The following is a 15,135-nucleotide window of genomic DNA, read 5'->3' on the forward strand; positions in this document are numbered from 1 at the left end:
AGTGTACAAGTGTTTTTTCAGTCAGGCTTTTGCATTCATAGTAACTTGACTTTGACTATATCTTGACGAATTCTAAATGTGTAGTATGCCATGACTAAGACAATCAAGATTAGAGGCAACATCCAAATAAAGAGTCTCTTTACAATTTCATCAACAGTTACTCCATGGCCACCAGACTGCATGCTTAGTTTGGTTTCTTCTCTAATTTTGGCTTGATCTTGGAGCAATTTCTCTAGTTTATCGTTCATACCAAAGAAATCCTTGAATGCTTCGGTGTTCACCTCACCTTCCTTGCCCATAGAAGAGACCATAACGTCCAAGGTGGACAACAAATGATCCAACTTTTTACTGTGATCATTTTGAGTTTTAATGATTTTTTCTAGCTTTTCATTTATGATACTGATATCATTAGCTAGAATTTTGCCCTCAATCTTATCAAGTTTCTTGTATAGTTCGTAGTTATCAACCTTATTGGCAAGACCTTTCATTTTCATAAAATCAGTTTCAACCACATCTTCTTTACCAGTTTCCTTGTTGATAATCTTGGTAACGAGTCTTGGTTGTTCCATTGGATTCACATTTGGAAGGGAAACCTCTTTCGTCAAACCGTTATGAGTGTGCATCTTCAGTATCTCAAATGATTCCTTGTTTTTGTCATTCTTTGCCGTAATCCCTAATCTCATTTTAGCATTTGATGGGAACTGGATTTCTCTAGTCTGGAAGCATACCCTGTTGTCAATTTGAAGTTTTAAAAGATTATTGTTTTTTCTATCGTAGCTTAATCTAACTGTAGTTGGAATAGCAGTATCCTGATATGCCAATAAGCAGTACCCAAAGGTTTGATCGTAAATGTCCGTTTCAGTAAATTTCTTGGTTCCATCATTCAATATACCCCTAACTGTACTTCCAACGGGCCCATTGGAATCAACTAAAATTTGCAAACCGTCATATCTCTGTGGACCACCGAATAACGAGTTGTCACCAACGCTTTTTCCGTTAACGATCCAGAAAGATAAACCACCTTCAGACTTACCAATGAAGTCAACACTTCTAAAGGTCCATTCAACGGTAAAGGAATCTTTAATTTGGTAATCGGAATTGTGCCAAATCGAACCCTGACTAGAAGCGACTGGAGTGAAACGAAGTCTCCCTTGTTCCAAGACCAAGTCACCACCAGTCTTCCATTCACTTGGGAGTTTATCCATATTAACCAAATCGCTTAAAGAATGCGAGCGATCTAAGATGTCATTGTCAGATGTTTCCTTTCTTTCATATAACTCTTCTGCCACCGTAATAGCAATCGATGCTAAATATACCAATAACCAACGAGCCCACATAGTCTATAAACAATACAGTTTGAAAAGAATTACAATCGTACTTCAATTAGCCACGAATTCCAATACAGTGGCTCAAAATACAAAGTAGATATACTTTCTAGCGTATGCCTCTTGCCCTTTCCTCTTTCAAAAGTAGTGAGTCGCTTCATTGTAGTAAAATCATGAAAGTATACTCTAATTCTATTCTTTTCAAAATGTATAGTGAAAGAATTATTTGATCCAGAATGTTATTCAGTGGGAACGAAAAGAAAGAGAATCCCATCCACGACAATTGTTGACACAATTTTACATACTCACAGAGTGGGGAAAGGGAGTGAAATAGAACTTTCAACAGTCATCATTTCATTTGCAAACTGATTTGCTAACTCATAAGCTACCTTTTAAAGTATAAATGTTTACGTTGTGTGGTCGGTACTATCATACAACCTAACCATAAAAGATATCCTTGTATATAAATATATGTGAACTAGAGTCTGTACACGTCTGTATGCTACAGTTATACTTCACTGACAGTCTGTACAAACAGACGACAATGAGTCTTCAGGAGCACACACGCTAGCGTTGTTTTCTCGTGAAGGGCCAGAAACCAATGCTTCCGAACCTTGAGAGTTTTTCGAGTCTATGTGAGCACCAACAGTCACAGAGTCATTGAAGAGTAATCTTTTAACGCGTTGCTTCAAATATTTGCTATCTGGAAATCCCCCATTTTCTACCCGATCCCAAATTAGGATCGGTTCAGACCCTTCATCTCTGTATCCAAGAACTTTAAAATCACCTGGGTTACCTATCACCAGAGACACTTCTTTAAGTTCTGATCCAAATGTTTGTAACAACTCTTGTAAGTACCATGCGCTTCGTAAGTTCCATTTACACTTCACACAGAAAACAATAGAAATCTTAGGGAATGGCATATTAGGTTTGGTGTTTCAGGCTATGCCCCTCTACATTTTCGACCTTTATTTTTTTTCTCATTAATATAATAGTATGTATTATATCGAAGAAATAGTTCTAATTTTAAATGGTTAATGTAACTTCACAATCCACTTTCTAGGCGTTCGTTAATTTATATTCAAAAACAAAATCCATTAAGCGTAAAAGACTGTAAAATAAGCCCTCAATTACAGAATAATTCTGTCAAATATGCCCTCATTTGCTGAGAGTTTCTGGTCTCCCGATTTCTTGACGGGAATTGATAAGCTCTTCGAGAAGTTAAATCAAGGCTGTGATCAAAATGATCTATTTATACAGTTGTTTGCATCAAGAATGCAATATGAAGTAGAGTTTGGAAGGAATTTATGTGATATCAAGAAAGCTGTTGATGTATTTGACCCAGCAACTTCTACCGCCACGTCTTCCCTTGCTGAGATGATTGATCAAATGGTTGCTGAAGGGAATCTTCATTTAAAAATCGCGTACACTATAGAAACAACTGTTTTAGGTCCTTTCACTAAATGGAGACAGGAGCATAGGCAGCGAGTAGAATATTCTGAGAAGATATTGAAAACCAATGCAACCAATTTCTTAAAAGCAAGGAAATATGTTGAGAAATTAGAGCAAACATACTTAAACAAATGCAGGGTATTGGAAGATTTCAAGAGATCTACGTTTAACGAAGATGAACTTGTAGAGGCAATGAAGTCCTTAGATTTGCAAAGAGAGCACGAAACTAAAGTGCTTCAAGAAAAAGAATATCAAAAGTTTGGAGAATTTGGTGGAATTGATTATGACTATAAGTCAATGCGTGAAACATTGAAGTTACTCCTAACTAAACTACCAAAGCATCCTTATAAAGTTCCTTTCATCTCTTTCACCATAGAAAACACCAACTCTGGACGGGAAATTGTCAAATTTTTGATGGAACATATGTCTTTAAAAGACATTGATCATGCTGAACTATTTGGACAGGATTTGTTGAATCATGGTTTTATTAAATATTGTAACGGTGTTGGTACAACATTTGTGAACTCCAATAAATTTCAATATCAATGGAAACCATATGCTTACAAATTCTGTAATATAAGTACCTCGGATCCAAATGAAGATAGTTTAAACGAAACAGAAAATGGTATTGTTAACTACTTGCAGAAAATCACAGTTGGTAGTGAAACAAAATATGCATCCCTCCACAAGCCAGACTTCTCTGAAAATGAAATGAAACTATATAAGATGGTTAGGGATGTGGAAGTATCGGATTCTAAATATATGCGGGAATGTAAGAAGCTAGACTCGTTACGCTGCTCCTTGGAAGAACTTATCGTGGACCATTATACATTCATGGAAAAATGCGAATCCGATAGGATGATGGCATTGCGTAAGGTCACGTTAGATTTCTGTGCTGCTATTAGCAATACGATATCTACTATGAAATTGACGATTGAAAAGTTAACAGATAGTGAGTCCAGAATGGATCCGGCTGCAGATTTGCTAAGAACAATAGAAGAAAACAGAGTTGGTTTCTTCCAACCCCAAGTTATAACATACAATAACTACTATAATCCTGGAAGTTATCAAACATTTGGTATTGATTTAGAGACAAGATGCAGAAGTGATAACAGACTTGTTCCTCTCATTCTCTCCGCTCTTTTGTCGTATATGGATCAGGCTTATCCAGAGATGGAAAACGATCATAAGAGAGCCGTAGTCTGGACTGAACCAGTGAAATTACACGATGTCCATCACTTAAGACAATTATTGATTAAGCCTTTCAAAGAAGAGGCGGAGATCATAGATGTTATACGATCCGCTAATGCACAGCCTTCTACTGTTGCTAGTGTATTCAAGATCTATCTACTTGAATTACCCAAAGCATTGATAACAGATGATGCCTATGATATACTTAAGGTTCTTTATAGGGAGTTGCCTCCAAGCGAAACGCATGAACAAACGGAAACTCAACGAATTCATGGAATTGTCACAGCACTATCAACACTATCAAAACCTAATATGGTTACTTTGGACGCCATCACTACGCATTTTGAAAGACTAATCGAAATTATAAAGATGAACAAATCAGAAGAAAGCCAAGAGTTAGCCGAAAACCTTTATGATACCATTAGTCAAGAATTTGCGAATTGCTTAATTCGTCCAACTGGGCCAACGATTAATGACCTCGGCTATAAATTGTTACAGGACTTATTAAAGCACAGAAAAAAAGTTTTTAAAGAACTTAAAAGGAAAGGCTCTAATTCAGTCAAAAAAGGCTGATAGAATATATAGTAATTTTCACATATTGAAATATATATTGGACCCATTTGTCATCGCCTTATCACTTCCTAACTTGTTCAAATTATTTTCATTGTTTCGATTATTAACATGCAGGTGCGCGATATAAGCCTTTCGTTTAACAAGCATCCCAATTCTCAAACTCCCTGTTTGATTATAAGCATGTTATTTCAGTAAATATATATTGAATATATGTATGTATTCACACTAGTATTGTTACAAGGCAAGCATTGTACCTATATATCCATTCCGTTTTAAAAGTTTATTAAGATAAGTTGGTTCATTTGAAATAATTCAAGAACTGTCTAGTTCATCAGCGAATAATCTTGTAGGTTTTAATTGTTCCTTTTCTTCCTGTGTCATGTATCTCTTAGAAACAACCTTTCCTGATTTATTCACATAGGTAATAGCGTCCTCTAAGTCAGGGTCTTCCTCTAGTAGCTTCTTCTTTCTTTCCTCTCTTAAACTCTTATCAGCAACTACATTTGATAGGAACGGATTTTCGATGGGTTCCTGCCCATATATATCCTTTTCCTCCTCTGTGTCAAATGCAGCTGATTTTCCAATACCTGATTGATTGTGCCATTTTGAAGCGAGTTCATATGTCGTTATTTTATCACTTGGTGTACCTGGTATTTGCTTAGGTAACTTATTTCTAGTAAAATCTGAAGAACAAGGCCCGTCATCCTTTTCCTCCATTGGCGCTTTTCCAGTGGAATCTTCATAAAAATCCAATACTCTTGAGCCCATTCCTGTCCTCTTTGGAGGTAAGAGAGTTGACCCATTTCTTCGTACTTCTTCCTGGAAATCTGAGTCAAATAAAACCCTACTTACGGGTTGTAATTTTTCTTGATCAAACTCAATCCTACGTTTTGTGTGTTTATTCTTATGTGGAGTATATTCTGGTGTCTTCATAATTTGACATGGACTTGCGAAACTTGTGGGTCTTGTAGGAGGCTGAATTCTGTCCTTCACATGTATCGTTCCTGGAGTTATCAGTCCAGATTCGTCCGATTCGGTGCGCCTTTCGGGCGTTGCTAGCAAGGATTCGCTCCTTGCAGACCTCTTATTCCTTGAACTTGGAGGTGTTGCCGGTGTCATGCTCAAACCACTAGAATTCAAGTTATTATTGTTATATGTTAAAGGTTAGGCAATAGGTGGATCTATATGTTTGAGCTAGCTTTAATTGATATCAGATATAATGATTTAAGCCTTTCTGTCACAAATCCCCTATCTGTTAACCAAAATTTGATCTGTAATTTATATATGAATTTTCACCGCGGGAACTTCTTTTAATAGACACAGCTCTATTTCGTCCAGTCAAAAGCAAATATGATTCCTGATCCGTCACGATGAGTTATTCTTGCCTCGCGCTACTTATACTCCGGATTAAAACCCAGCATTCCATATAAACTTTTTGATACCCAAATTTTTAATTTAATGAAAATTTCATTAAATCTGTGAAACCAGCAATATTTCTGATATAGTAGTAAAAAGAGTACTACATAATAAAGAAAAAACAATTTGGATAGGAAGCATAGCTGCAGAGTGTTTTTGGGAGGAGTTTAGAGGATCAGGATATTGGCGATCAGGATATTGGCGATCAGGATCTGGGGTAGTAGGTTGAGAAACTAATTGTTTCTTTTATTTGGACTCGTGATGAATGCTTTGTATAACCATGCTGTTAAACAGCGAAGTTTGTTGAACAAAGATCTAGGAAAGCTAGAAAAGGAGAGCATAGTGGCACCCATTTCTCTTCAAGGTACTATTGCAACAACTTTGATATCGCTTGAGAAAACTATTAGTCAATATAAGGAACAACTCAAACAGTATGGACTGAACAATGCGGACGACGACGAGGCCACCAAGTTGAAATACGAAACGAGGTTACAAACGTTAACACAGGATTATGAGGATGCGAAGAGTAAGTTTATGGAATTGAAGGCGAAGCTGTCTAATTCGATCGCTAGAGAACAGTTATTACGTCAAGACACATCGATGGTTGAGGATAATGTAATGAATAAAAGGAACATAAATACAAGGCAACAAACACTATCAACATTTGGAATAGGGGAGACTTCTGATGGAGATCATGAGCGAACTACGATCAATTCAGCTGCTGGTCTACCCTTATATGAGGGAATGAAAAAAGAACATTCTATTTTTGATAGGAGTAATGCACAGTTGGATAGAATTATACAAATGGGTCAGGAATCACTCGATGATATTATAGAACAAAATAAGGTCCTTCAAAGATTGCAGTCCCAAATGTCTAAATCCTTACATACTTTAGGTATTTCTGATGAAACCATTGAGAAGATTAATAAGAGAGTGTTCAAGGACAAATTGATTTTTTATGTTGCGCTACTCTTGTTGATTTTAGGAATATATTTCGTGCAAAAGTGGTTTAGATGATAACTTCAAATGTTGACTGCAGAATATGTACAATATATATCAATCGCAAAAAATAACAATATTTACAAAGGATCGAGGATTGCTTATGCTTTCCAAAATAAGCAAGATGCGTGCTTACCTGCCCTTATTTCTTGCTTATTTGAAAGAACTAATTTATTCTTTTCATCGTATAAGGTACTCACGTTCTTACTGTCATAATGTTCTCCGGGTTCTATCAACTTTGGGATAGCTTTTGGTTTATCGTATTTAATCTTCTTGCCGTTTCCTAGCTGTCCGCAATCGTTAGAACCCCAACACATTACTTCGCCGTTCTTTAACTTCACAAAAGTGTGCTGTCCACCACAATACCAGTCTGCTACTTTCGCATTAGAATCTTTGAAATCGTTGATAATTTTCATTTTCGTAGGATCAGATTGCGAATGCTTGAAGTGGCCATTGCCTAATTGCCCTTGAATTCCGTTACCAAATGCAAAATACGTAATATCACTCTGTTCGTCCATTGCTAGCGGTCTATCGCGTTTGAATAGTTGCAGAATGTCCTGAGAAGAAATCACAACATATGATGTATCTCCTGAGCAATGGATATCTACACATTTCAAGAAGCTTTGTTTGTCAAAATGACCACTAAAAGTACTAACCTTCTTTGGGAAAGGAACATATTCCATATCATAGCTAATATTTTGGCCCAATTGACCATATGTATTCAATCCAAAAGAGAATAATTCACCATTCGAATCAATTGCTAAGGTGTGATAGTCACCACAAGCCACTTTTGAAATGTATCTTGACGTTATATGGTCGCCTGTAATACCTTTATTTAGTAATTCAATTTCGTATAATTTGTTCACGGTGGGATACGGATCAAACTGTGAAAAGTTGGGAATACCAAACTGACCTTTTGATCTTTCGTCAGGGTTGGTTTTAACTCCTGTAGAACAAGTGTATGCTTTACCTGCATTTGATAGCAGAACTAGGTGGTTGGAACCGACATCAAAGTAGGTGACCCTTCTTTCTCCAGGGTAATGAAAAGCAGACTTGGTATCTAGTTTCCAGGAGTATTTGGTGTACTTTTTCCAAGGCAGTAGCAAGGATCTGGAGGAGCTGGTTCTACTCAGACGTGCCTGGCTATCATTTAACGGGATCACCAAAATATCACCACTTTTGTTCAAGGCATAAGCGACGTCGTTAGATATCTTGACCGTAACTAAATTTTGATCTTTCAGAATCAATTCACATCTGTTTAGATCCCATTGGAAAAGATTTCCATCCTTGTCGATAGCTAAATTCCCATATTTTTGTGTGTCGGCTAAAGCAACATCCCTTAAGGCCTTATCATTGAAGAAAGGAACTCTTAAAGGAAACTTTGAAACAGAACTGTTGTTTGAGTCGCCATCTAATTGTTTTCCCCAATAATATAACCCTGGAACTGAACTGTCTGGTGTTTCATCAGGTACTACAGGAATATCTTCCAACTTTTTACGCTCTTTCTTTTCTTTTAGTTTCTCTATAACATCATCACTAACACGTATATCCTTCGATAGCCACCAGCCTTTGATTTGTGGCCACATCATATATGCAGTTCCTGCGGCACCAACACCTAAAAGAAGTAAAACACCTTGGAATACAGCATATATTTTGGCTAGCTTCTCCATTCTATCTATGTATTCTTTTTCTGCTAGAGCATTGGGTTTATCATCCCAACGATATTCGCTCTTGTCACGCTTTCCCACATAGTTATCTTTGGTCAAACGTTTACCTATAATTTCTGCATCGTCGTATTTGGGTTCATTCTTTGAAAGTCTAATGCAGCTGTGAAAGTTAGCGACAGTTATCAAACGGTTATTCTTTGGATAACTTGCCCGCAAAACGCGAGCTGGTAAAGAGCATCCTATGAAGCGAATCATCAAAGACGCTTTGCTCTTAACTGAAGAACCTAATTCTTACTTCTTACAGCAGACCTTCGCTGGGCTTGAATACTCTGATAATTAAAGTAACAGGTGCTCTTGTTTGACTGTGTTTGACCTTCAAAATCTCAGGATTCGTTATGCTCAACAAATTAATTCTTAAATTTTCAAACCAGAAATTGAGCATATATATTAATGATTTAGTTTAAATAAATAATTGTTTGCATGACTGACTATAAAACATAATAATGATGACCTTTGCTTTAAACATTCACATCTGTTAAACTAAGTTGTGGAAACTTGTAAGGTAAATACATACCTGTCAATTACAAATTCGGTATATCAGAGAAAAGGAAATGAGACCATTAATGAAGCTTTCTACTCTTTGGAAAGCCAGTTCTAATTTCGGACTTGCACACGGACCAAAATACAGGCATCAGTTTATCCAGTTTCGGAATATTCAAAGCACTGCAGTTCTACAAGATAATATGGAAACTGTACATATAAGAGATACAAACCACTTCAAACAACGCTTGATGAGCGAAGGGAAATTTTCGGAACAACAATCGGACGTAATTGTAAACATAATGATTGATGCTCTACGCGGTGGTGTGGCTCATGTATCGCAAGACCTTGCCTCTCGAGAAAAGCTTACCAAACTAACATACCAGCAGCGAGTTGATTTTTCTAAACTTAGGGAACAATTGCTCACTGCAGATAAAAGTGAGATTCACAATTTACAAAATGAACATGAAAGGATACGTAAAGACTTAGAGGTTATGAGAAATAAGTTGCGAGAAGAGATCACTAAGGCGAATGCGGGATTCAAATTAGATTTGTCATTGGAGAAAGGACGTATTCGTGAAGAAAGTAGTCATCATGACATGCAAATTAAGGAAATTGACACTCGAATCGATCAAGAAGTGACAAATATGAAAATGCAGATTGATTCTGTTAAAACCCAAGTCATGCAATGGTTAATAGGTGTTTGTACAGGTACATTCGCCTTAGTGTTGGCATACGTAAGACTATTAACTTGAGTAAAATTAAGATGAGAATTAGGCTTTTTTATTAACTTCTAAATTTTATATTTAATCTATAGGTAAAATGTGGAAAATCAACCATCCATATTTTAGTTATTTGGTAGGAATTGGATTTATAAATCAAACAATTCCTTCAAGATCCTAACAGTGTCATCTGGAGAGGTAACAGAGTGACCGATAGTTCTGTCATCGACATAGATTTCATAATCGTTACCACCCTTAGCGGTCTTGTCACCAAAGAAGTGAATTTCTTCGAAGCCATCTTTTTCAACGTGTCTCAAACAGTAAGTCTTGTCCCAACCAGTTGGGAAAACGTCGAAAGAGATTTGACCACCAATGGAGTAGGTCAAAGCCAAGTTAGGGAATTCTTTCTTCAAAGCTTCGACGAATTTAGCTCTAACCTGGTGTTCCTTGTCGAACTTTTCAAATTCGTTTCTTTCTGCAGTGGAAGCATTTCTACCAATTGGAGAAACATTAATCATACCGTTTCTGAACTCCAAGAAAGTACCTCTTCTCTTTGGCAAGTCGATGTTTGCTAAGTATTGTAAGATAAATTTGGCCAACTTGTTGTATTGTTCTTCGCCAATCCAGTCGATAAAAGATTGAGAAGCCAACTCTTTGCCCAGTCTGTACGCAGTTAAACCGTTTTCAGAAAAGGCATAGTCGAATTGATCCAAGACATCGGAACCTAATTGTTCCAATTGCTTGGATAGATCACTACCACCAACAAAACCAATAACAACCTTTTGTCTCAGTTTTTGTAGTGTTTCTTTGACTTCTGGAGAGATGGTCAATCTGGCTGGTGTCAATGTACCATCGACATCAAACAAGACCAAGGTCTTTGGTTTTTCCTTGTATGCAAATTCTGGGATACTCATTGTGTGGTATTATGGGGCGGTGACGACTTGTTGATTAGGTATCACCAATCTAGAAAGGAAGTTTTGATTCTTCACAATCTAAAATTTTGGTATTACACGAACATCTATTTGACAATTAAATACTATATCTTTTTAACAAAGCTTTTATTACTTTGACCACGAAATTGAAATTTTACATTTTTTTTTACGACGACGTGTCCAAGATAGAAAGGCTAAATGTTTGGCAGTAGGTGCTAGAAAATACAGTAGAACGTTTTTGGCACAGTATGTAGATATATACAATACATCGCGTCACAGTGTTCCGCAGGTATTAACCGCTACGGTTATTCTATCTTTCAGACAACCAAATGACAATGGTGTTGGTGATGGCGATTATATGGAAAAAGAACAAGACACATGGCACAAACCATTGACAATTTTATCGGAATCATCATAGTTCATAACTACTAAATTTGTTCTTTTTTTTGGGTGTTGGAGGGTTCAATTTCATGAGGAAAGTATTTTATCACGTGGATTGCAAAATTAAAAGTAATAAAAACTGAATATTAAATTTCTCTACTAGCTACTATTGGTACTATTATCTGATGTATAACTGTCAAGAGCGTCCTGAGTTACATATCTACAATCGTATTGTAAACTCCTCTCTGTGTTATTATCATTATTAGAAATAAAAAAATCGCTGATTTGAACCGATGTGTGCTCGAAGCATAATGTAGAAGAATAATTATTCCTAATTAAGAATAGAAATTTATCCACAATTATTGTGTCGTTCTAAATAAGCACCCTTATTAATCCTACTTGATATCTGTTGAAATCCCTGGTGCTGTTCATCTAACTAGCTTCGCGAACTTTTTACGTTTCCCTAGTGTATCCTCTAAATCAAGATTAAAATTTACGAAATTCAATTCCACTTCATTTCAATGGTTTAATTTGAGGCTGATAAGTCACCGCAATCATAACTTCTAGTCGCCAACAGTAAGTGATATAATTTGTGGATCAACTTTTACTTTATGTCAAACGTTTTCTCGTTTTAATGTTCATTTCGCGTTTGGCGTCTCGAACACTTTTTGAGGTTTAACAATCTTTCAAGATCAAGGTTATAAAGTAGACGCCCATCAACTAAATCACAATTGATCATGAGGAATAACTTCTTTCATTGTCTCTAAACCATCAATATCAGAAAGAAAACAGATTCAACCAAAAGATTGCTGTTCGTCACGATGAACTTGGTATGCACTTCAACTCCGACTAAGAAACGATCATTCGATGACCAACAATTAATGAGCCCTGTTTCGGAAATTGGCGATGATCCCAATTGTGAAAGCCTTTCTTATGAAAGGCCAACAAAAATTCACAAGACTCAAATGTGCTCTGCTACAAACACAGACACTTCTTTATTCATTGACCAAGAAGATTTCGAAAGCAACCTGGATAATAAGTGGAAAGGAAACAGCAAGCTCCCATCTTCTTTTGACCAAGAACTTTTGGTGGGTAAACTTCCAAATGTGAAAGTTTACAAAGGTAATGTAGACAGTATGCAGTGGAGTCACTGTAGGTCAAGACCTTATAAAGGCATTGTTCAGCCTATTTGGAGTTACTTTAAAGAAAATACCGAGAATAACCTTTACAGATGCATGCTATGCTCAATGGTTTTAAAAGTTGAGAAGCATCAAAATGGTAATACTGTTAGAATTCTTAAGAAGCATATCGCACAATCTGGGTCTAAATATTATAGATGTTCAATTGGCTGCAATCCAGATCAAGCCTATATTGGTTCTTGCAGTTGGGAAGACCCTGCGCATGTGAATACAGAAACGTTGTCACATAACCCAGGTGTAAAGACAATGACACCAAATGAATACATTTGGTTTATCATGAACTCGACAAATCAACCAATGTCATTCGCAGATGATAAAGCAGTAATAGAAGTGTCAAAGAAATTGAAAGAGCTTGTTCCAGATTCAAAACAAGCAGCTTGTAACTCTGCAAACATGAAAAAATTACTTGAGGATAATGTCAACGAAATTGATAATTTACTGCTAAGAGAAATACAGAGAGGAAACAGCATTTTAGACTCTCCATTGGTTATCACTCATAAGCAAGAATTCGAACAGAAATGCATTAACAGAATAAAAGATCTGTCAAACGTGCACTATGTTTCTTTGGTTCTGGACCATTGGTCAGATACCAGGCTCAGATCTTTCATTGGGGTTATTATAGTAATTTGGGATCGTTATCAAAAAAAGCAACGGAGCTTTGTTATAGGTATGCCAGAAACTGTGAATCACTCTTCTGCTGCAATCAAAGATCAATTACAGCAAGTAATTTCTAACTATTCAGGCTTGAATAAACTAATTGTTTCTTCTGCGGCAGATAATGCAAGTGCAGTAAAAAACGCCTGCCTCCAGTTAACAACCCAATGTCCTGACAGGTTGCTACATGTGAACTGTGTTAATCACTCTTTGAACGTTGTCAATAGTAAACTTGTCACTGAGCCTGGAAATAGATCAATTGAACAACAGATAATAAAACAGAACGAAGAAAGAACCAAGATTAAAGTTTTAGATTCTGAGATGTTGTCGGGGTTTCGGAAAGCCCTGGAAAAGAAGGTAAAGCTTCGACGTTTCTTACTAGTCATCATAAAGTTGTTTTAAACCCTTCTGAACGTGAAGATTTGGATATGGATACTGACACTGATATTGAAGGCGATACGCTAATAGAAGAAATTAACCTTGATGATGATGATGATGATGACCGTAACGATGAAAGTACAAGTAGTACTTCTGCCGATGTCTACGACATTTTTTACAACGAATTGTTCAATTCTGATGATGCTAGGTCATCTATATCTGGTGCTCATAGCTTACTAGAAGCGATTAATCGTCTAGAGATTGAATGCAGAAAACCAAATATCAGAAAAATAATCAAATCCTTTACCAAATCAAGAAATCTCGGAGATATTGATAGTTTGATCCCTTATGTCAAAACTAGGTGGACATATTCGGTTCTCTCTTTTGAGAGATTATTACTCTTGGCCCCATGTTTACTAAATCTTATGAAAGAAGGAATGTTGAGTCCATTATTAGATGAATCTGACATTGAATGTATTAAAGTCTACATTGTTCTACTAAAACCATTCCAAACTATTACTTCTTTTTTTAACAGTCCAGAAACTACTTCTCGTTACTTACTGTCTGCTTTAAGAAGTTATAAAGATACAGTCTTGCCTCACGTTTGGAAACTAAGGTCCAAATTGAACAAAAAGCAAATGCAAAATAGAAATAATGACAGCAGATTAACAATCATTTTGACCCAAATTGAGAGGTTCTTGAGTAAAATCAAGGAGTACATCGAATCTTATGAAAAAGAACAATTATTGGTGGTTGCCAGCTATTTCAATTGTGGGTACAGAAATTCACCTTATCTAATGGAAAAATTAGGATTGAAATATGAAGAGGGGAACAATAAAAGTAATAACGATGCTCTTTCTAAACGCATCAGTGACATTATTACTGGTATTTTATTTCCAATGCTCAATATACGGCTGGAAACGACGAACGAAAACATGGCAAGACCTCGAATTCCTGGAATTATGAGTATTGTTTTTGATGATGGCAGCGAGTCAATTGATAACCAAGGAGTGAGCGAGTCTCATTTCCAATATATATTCTATTCAATGGTCCTAAAAGAGGTACAGAGTTTCAATTCACAGTACAATAAAATTCATGTTCGCTACACAGAAGAACATATGAAGGAAATTGGCACTGAATATGACCAAGCCACAGGAATGTTTAAACTCTCGAATGGCAACCTTCTCAGTGAATACGAGTATCTCTTACTAACAATGAGGGACGTTCACCACAAAATATGGGAAGATATCCGAAACTGTCCTATTCTTACTCTATTTAACCAAATTATTGACAGTGTTGCTGTATCATCAACGCATATTGAACATATATTCAGTATATCTTCGATACTCACTAGTAAGAGAAGAGGACGTATATTGCCTTCGAGCCTTGAGAAAAGAATGAAAACTAAGGTAGCTTATATGACTTTGGGGAACTATCATAAATTTGATTTAAAAAAGACGACATTAGATCAGATACTCTTCGTTCAAAAATCAGAATCGCAATGAAAAGTGAAATCATACAATGCTAGTACATTAACAGCTCTATAGTTTAGAACAGTTGTTAAAGAGAACTTATATAACTGAGTTTATTACTTTGAATGAATTTTTGCTCTTCAAATTCTCTAGTGCTGCTCCTGGTTGGTTTACTAGTTGAGATTGAAATAAGCATTGAAAAGTTTAAAAAATGATGTTGAAACTTTAAATACA

The 15,135-nt window shown here is 36.3% G+C and overlaps 10 protein-coding genes across 10 annotated transcripts; 5 read left to right on the plus strand and 5 right to left on the minus strand.

The window, feature by feature from the left end:
- Positions 1–35: 35 nt before the first annotated feature.
- On the minus strand, positions 36–1,337 carry EMP47 (the record flags this gene model as incomplete). Its single annotated transcript, XM_022821269.1, has 1 exon — positions 36–1,337. One exon carries the CDS (start codon positions 1,335–1,337, stop codon positions 36–38), a length of 1,302 nt encoding a protein of 433 aa, XP_022677647.1.
- A 503-nt stretch (positions 1,338–1,840) lies between these two features.
- On the minus strand, positions 1,841–2,248 carry KLMA_70028 (SelT/SelW/SelH family protein; the record flags this gene model as incomplete). Its single annotated transcript, XM_022821270.1, has 1 exon — positions 1,841–2,248. The coding sequence occupies one exon, from the start codon at positions 2,246–2,248 to the stop codon at positions 1,841–1,843; it is 408 nt and encodes a 135-aa protein (XP_022677648.1).
- A 229-nt stretch (positions 2,249–2,477) lies between these two features.
- On the plus strand, positions 2,478–4,541 carry RGD2 (GTPase-activating protein RGD2; the record flags this gene model as incomplete). Its single annotated transcript, XM_022821271.1, has 1 exon — positions 2,478–4,541. One exon carries the CDS (start codon positions 2,478–2,480, stop codon positions 4,539–4,541), a length of 2,064 nt encoding a protein of 687 aa, XP_022677649.1.
- A 312-nt stretch (positions 4,542–4,853) lies between these two features.
- Positions 4,854–5,309, minus strand: SIC1 (cyclin-dependent protein serine/threonine kinase inhibiting protein SIC1; the record flags this gene model as incomplete). The annotated part of the gene is made up of 1 exon (XM_022821272.1): positions 4,854–5,309. The coding sequence occupies one exon, from the start codon at positions 5,307–5,309 to the stop codon at positions 4,854–4,856; it is 456 nt and encodes a 151-aa protein (XP_022677650.1).
- Positions 5,310–6,218: 909 nt separating this feature from the next.
- Positions 6,219–6,974, plus strand: BOS1 (Bos1p; the record flags this gene model as incomplete). Its single annotated transcript, XM_022821273.1, has 1 exon — positions 6,219–6,974. The coding sequence occupies one exon, from the start codon at positions 6,219–6,221 to the stop codon at positions 6,972–6,974; it is 756 nt and encodes a 251-aa protein (XP_022677651.1).
- Positions 6,975–7,057: 83 nt separating this feature from the next.
- Positions 7,058–8,878, minus strand: FMP25 (Fmp25p; the record flags this gene model as incomplete). Its single annotated transcript, XM_022821275.1, has 1 exon — positions 7,058–8,878. The coding sequence occupies one exon, from the start codon at positions 8,876–8,878 to the stop codon at positions 7,058–7,060; it is 1,821 nt and encodes a 606-aa protein (XP_022677652.1).
- Positions 8,879–9,234: 356 nt separating this feature from the next.
- On the plus strand, positions 9,235–9,918 carry FMP32 (Fmp32p; the record flags this gene model as incomplete). Its single annotated transcript, XM_022821276.1, has 1 exon — positions 9,235–9,918. The coding sequence occupies one exon, from the start codon at positions 9,235–9,237 to the stop codon at positions 9,916–9,918; it is 684 nt and encodes a 227-aa protein (XP_022677653.1).
- Positions 9,919–10,034: 116 nt separating this feature from the next.
- On the minus strand, positions 10,035–10,799 carry SEC53 (phosphomannomutase SEC53; the record flags this gene model as incomplete). The annotated part of the gene is made up of 1 exon (XM_022821277.1): positions 10,035–10,799. The coding sequence occupies one exon, from the start codon at positions 10,797–10,799 to the stop codon at positions 10,035–10,037; it is 765 nt and encodes a 254-aa protein (XP_022677654.1).
- A 1,220-nt stretch (positions 10,800–12,019) lies between these two features.
- On the plus strand, positions 12,020–13,453 carry KLMA_70035 (uncharacterized protein; the record flags this gene model as incomplete). The annotated part of the gene is made up of 1 exon (XM_022821278.1): positions 12,020–13,453. One exon carries the CDS (start codon positions 12,020–12,022, stop codon positions 13,451–13,453), a length of 1,434 nt encoding a protein of 477 aa, XP_022677655.1.
- A 26-nt stretch (positions 13,454–13,479) lies between these two features.
- Positions 13,480–14,934, plus strand: KLMA_70036 (uncharacterized protein; the record flags this gene model as incomplete). The annotated part of the gene is made up of 1 exon (XM_022821279.1): positions 13,480–14,934. One exon carries the CDS (start codon positions 13,480–13,482, stop codon positions 14,932–14,934), a length of 1,455 nt encoding a protein of 484 aa, XP_022677656.1.
- Positions 14,935–15,135: the final 201 nt, after the last annotated feature.

The sequence above is a fragment of the Kluyveromyces marxianus genome, chromosome 7 (genome assembly GCF_001417885.1).
Source record: "Kluyveromyces marxianus DMKU3-1042 DNA, complete genome, chromosome 7".
NCBI classification, from domain to species: Eukaryota; Fungi; Ascomycota; class Saccharomycetes; order Saccharomycetales; family Saccharomycetaceae; genus Kluyveromyces; species Kluyveromyces marxianus.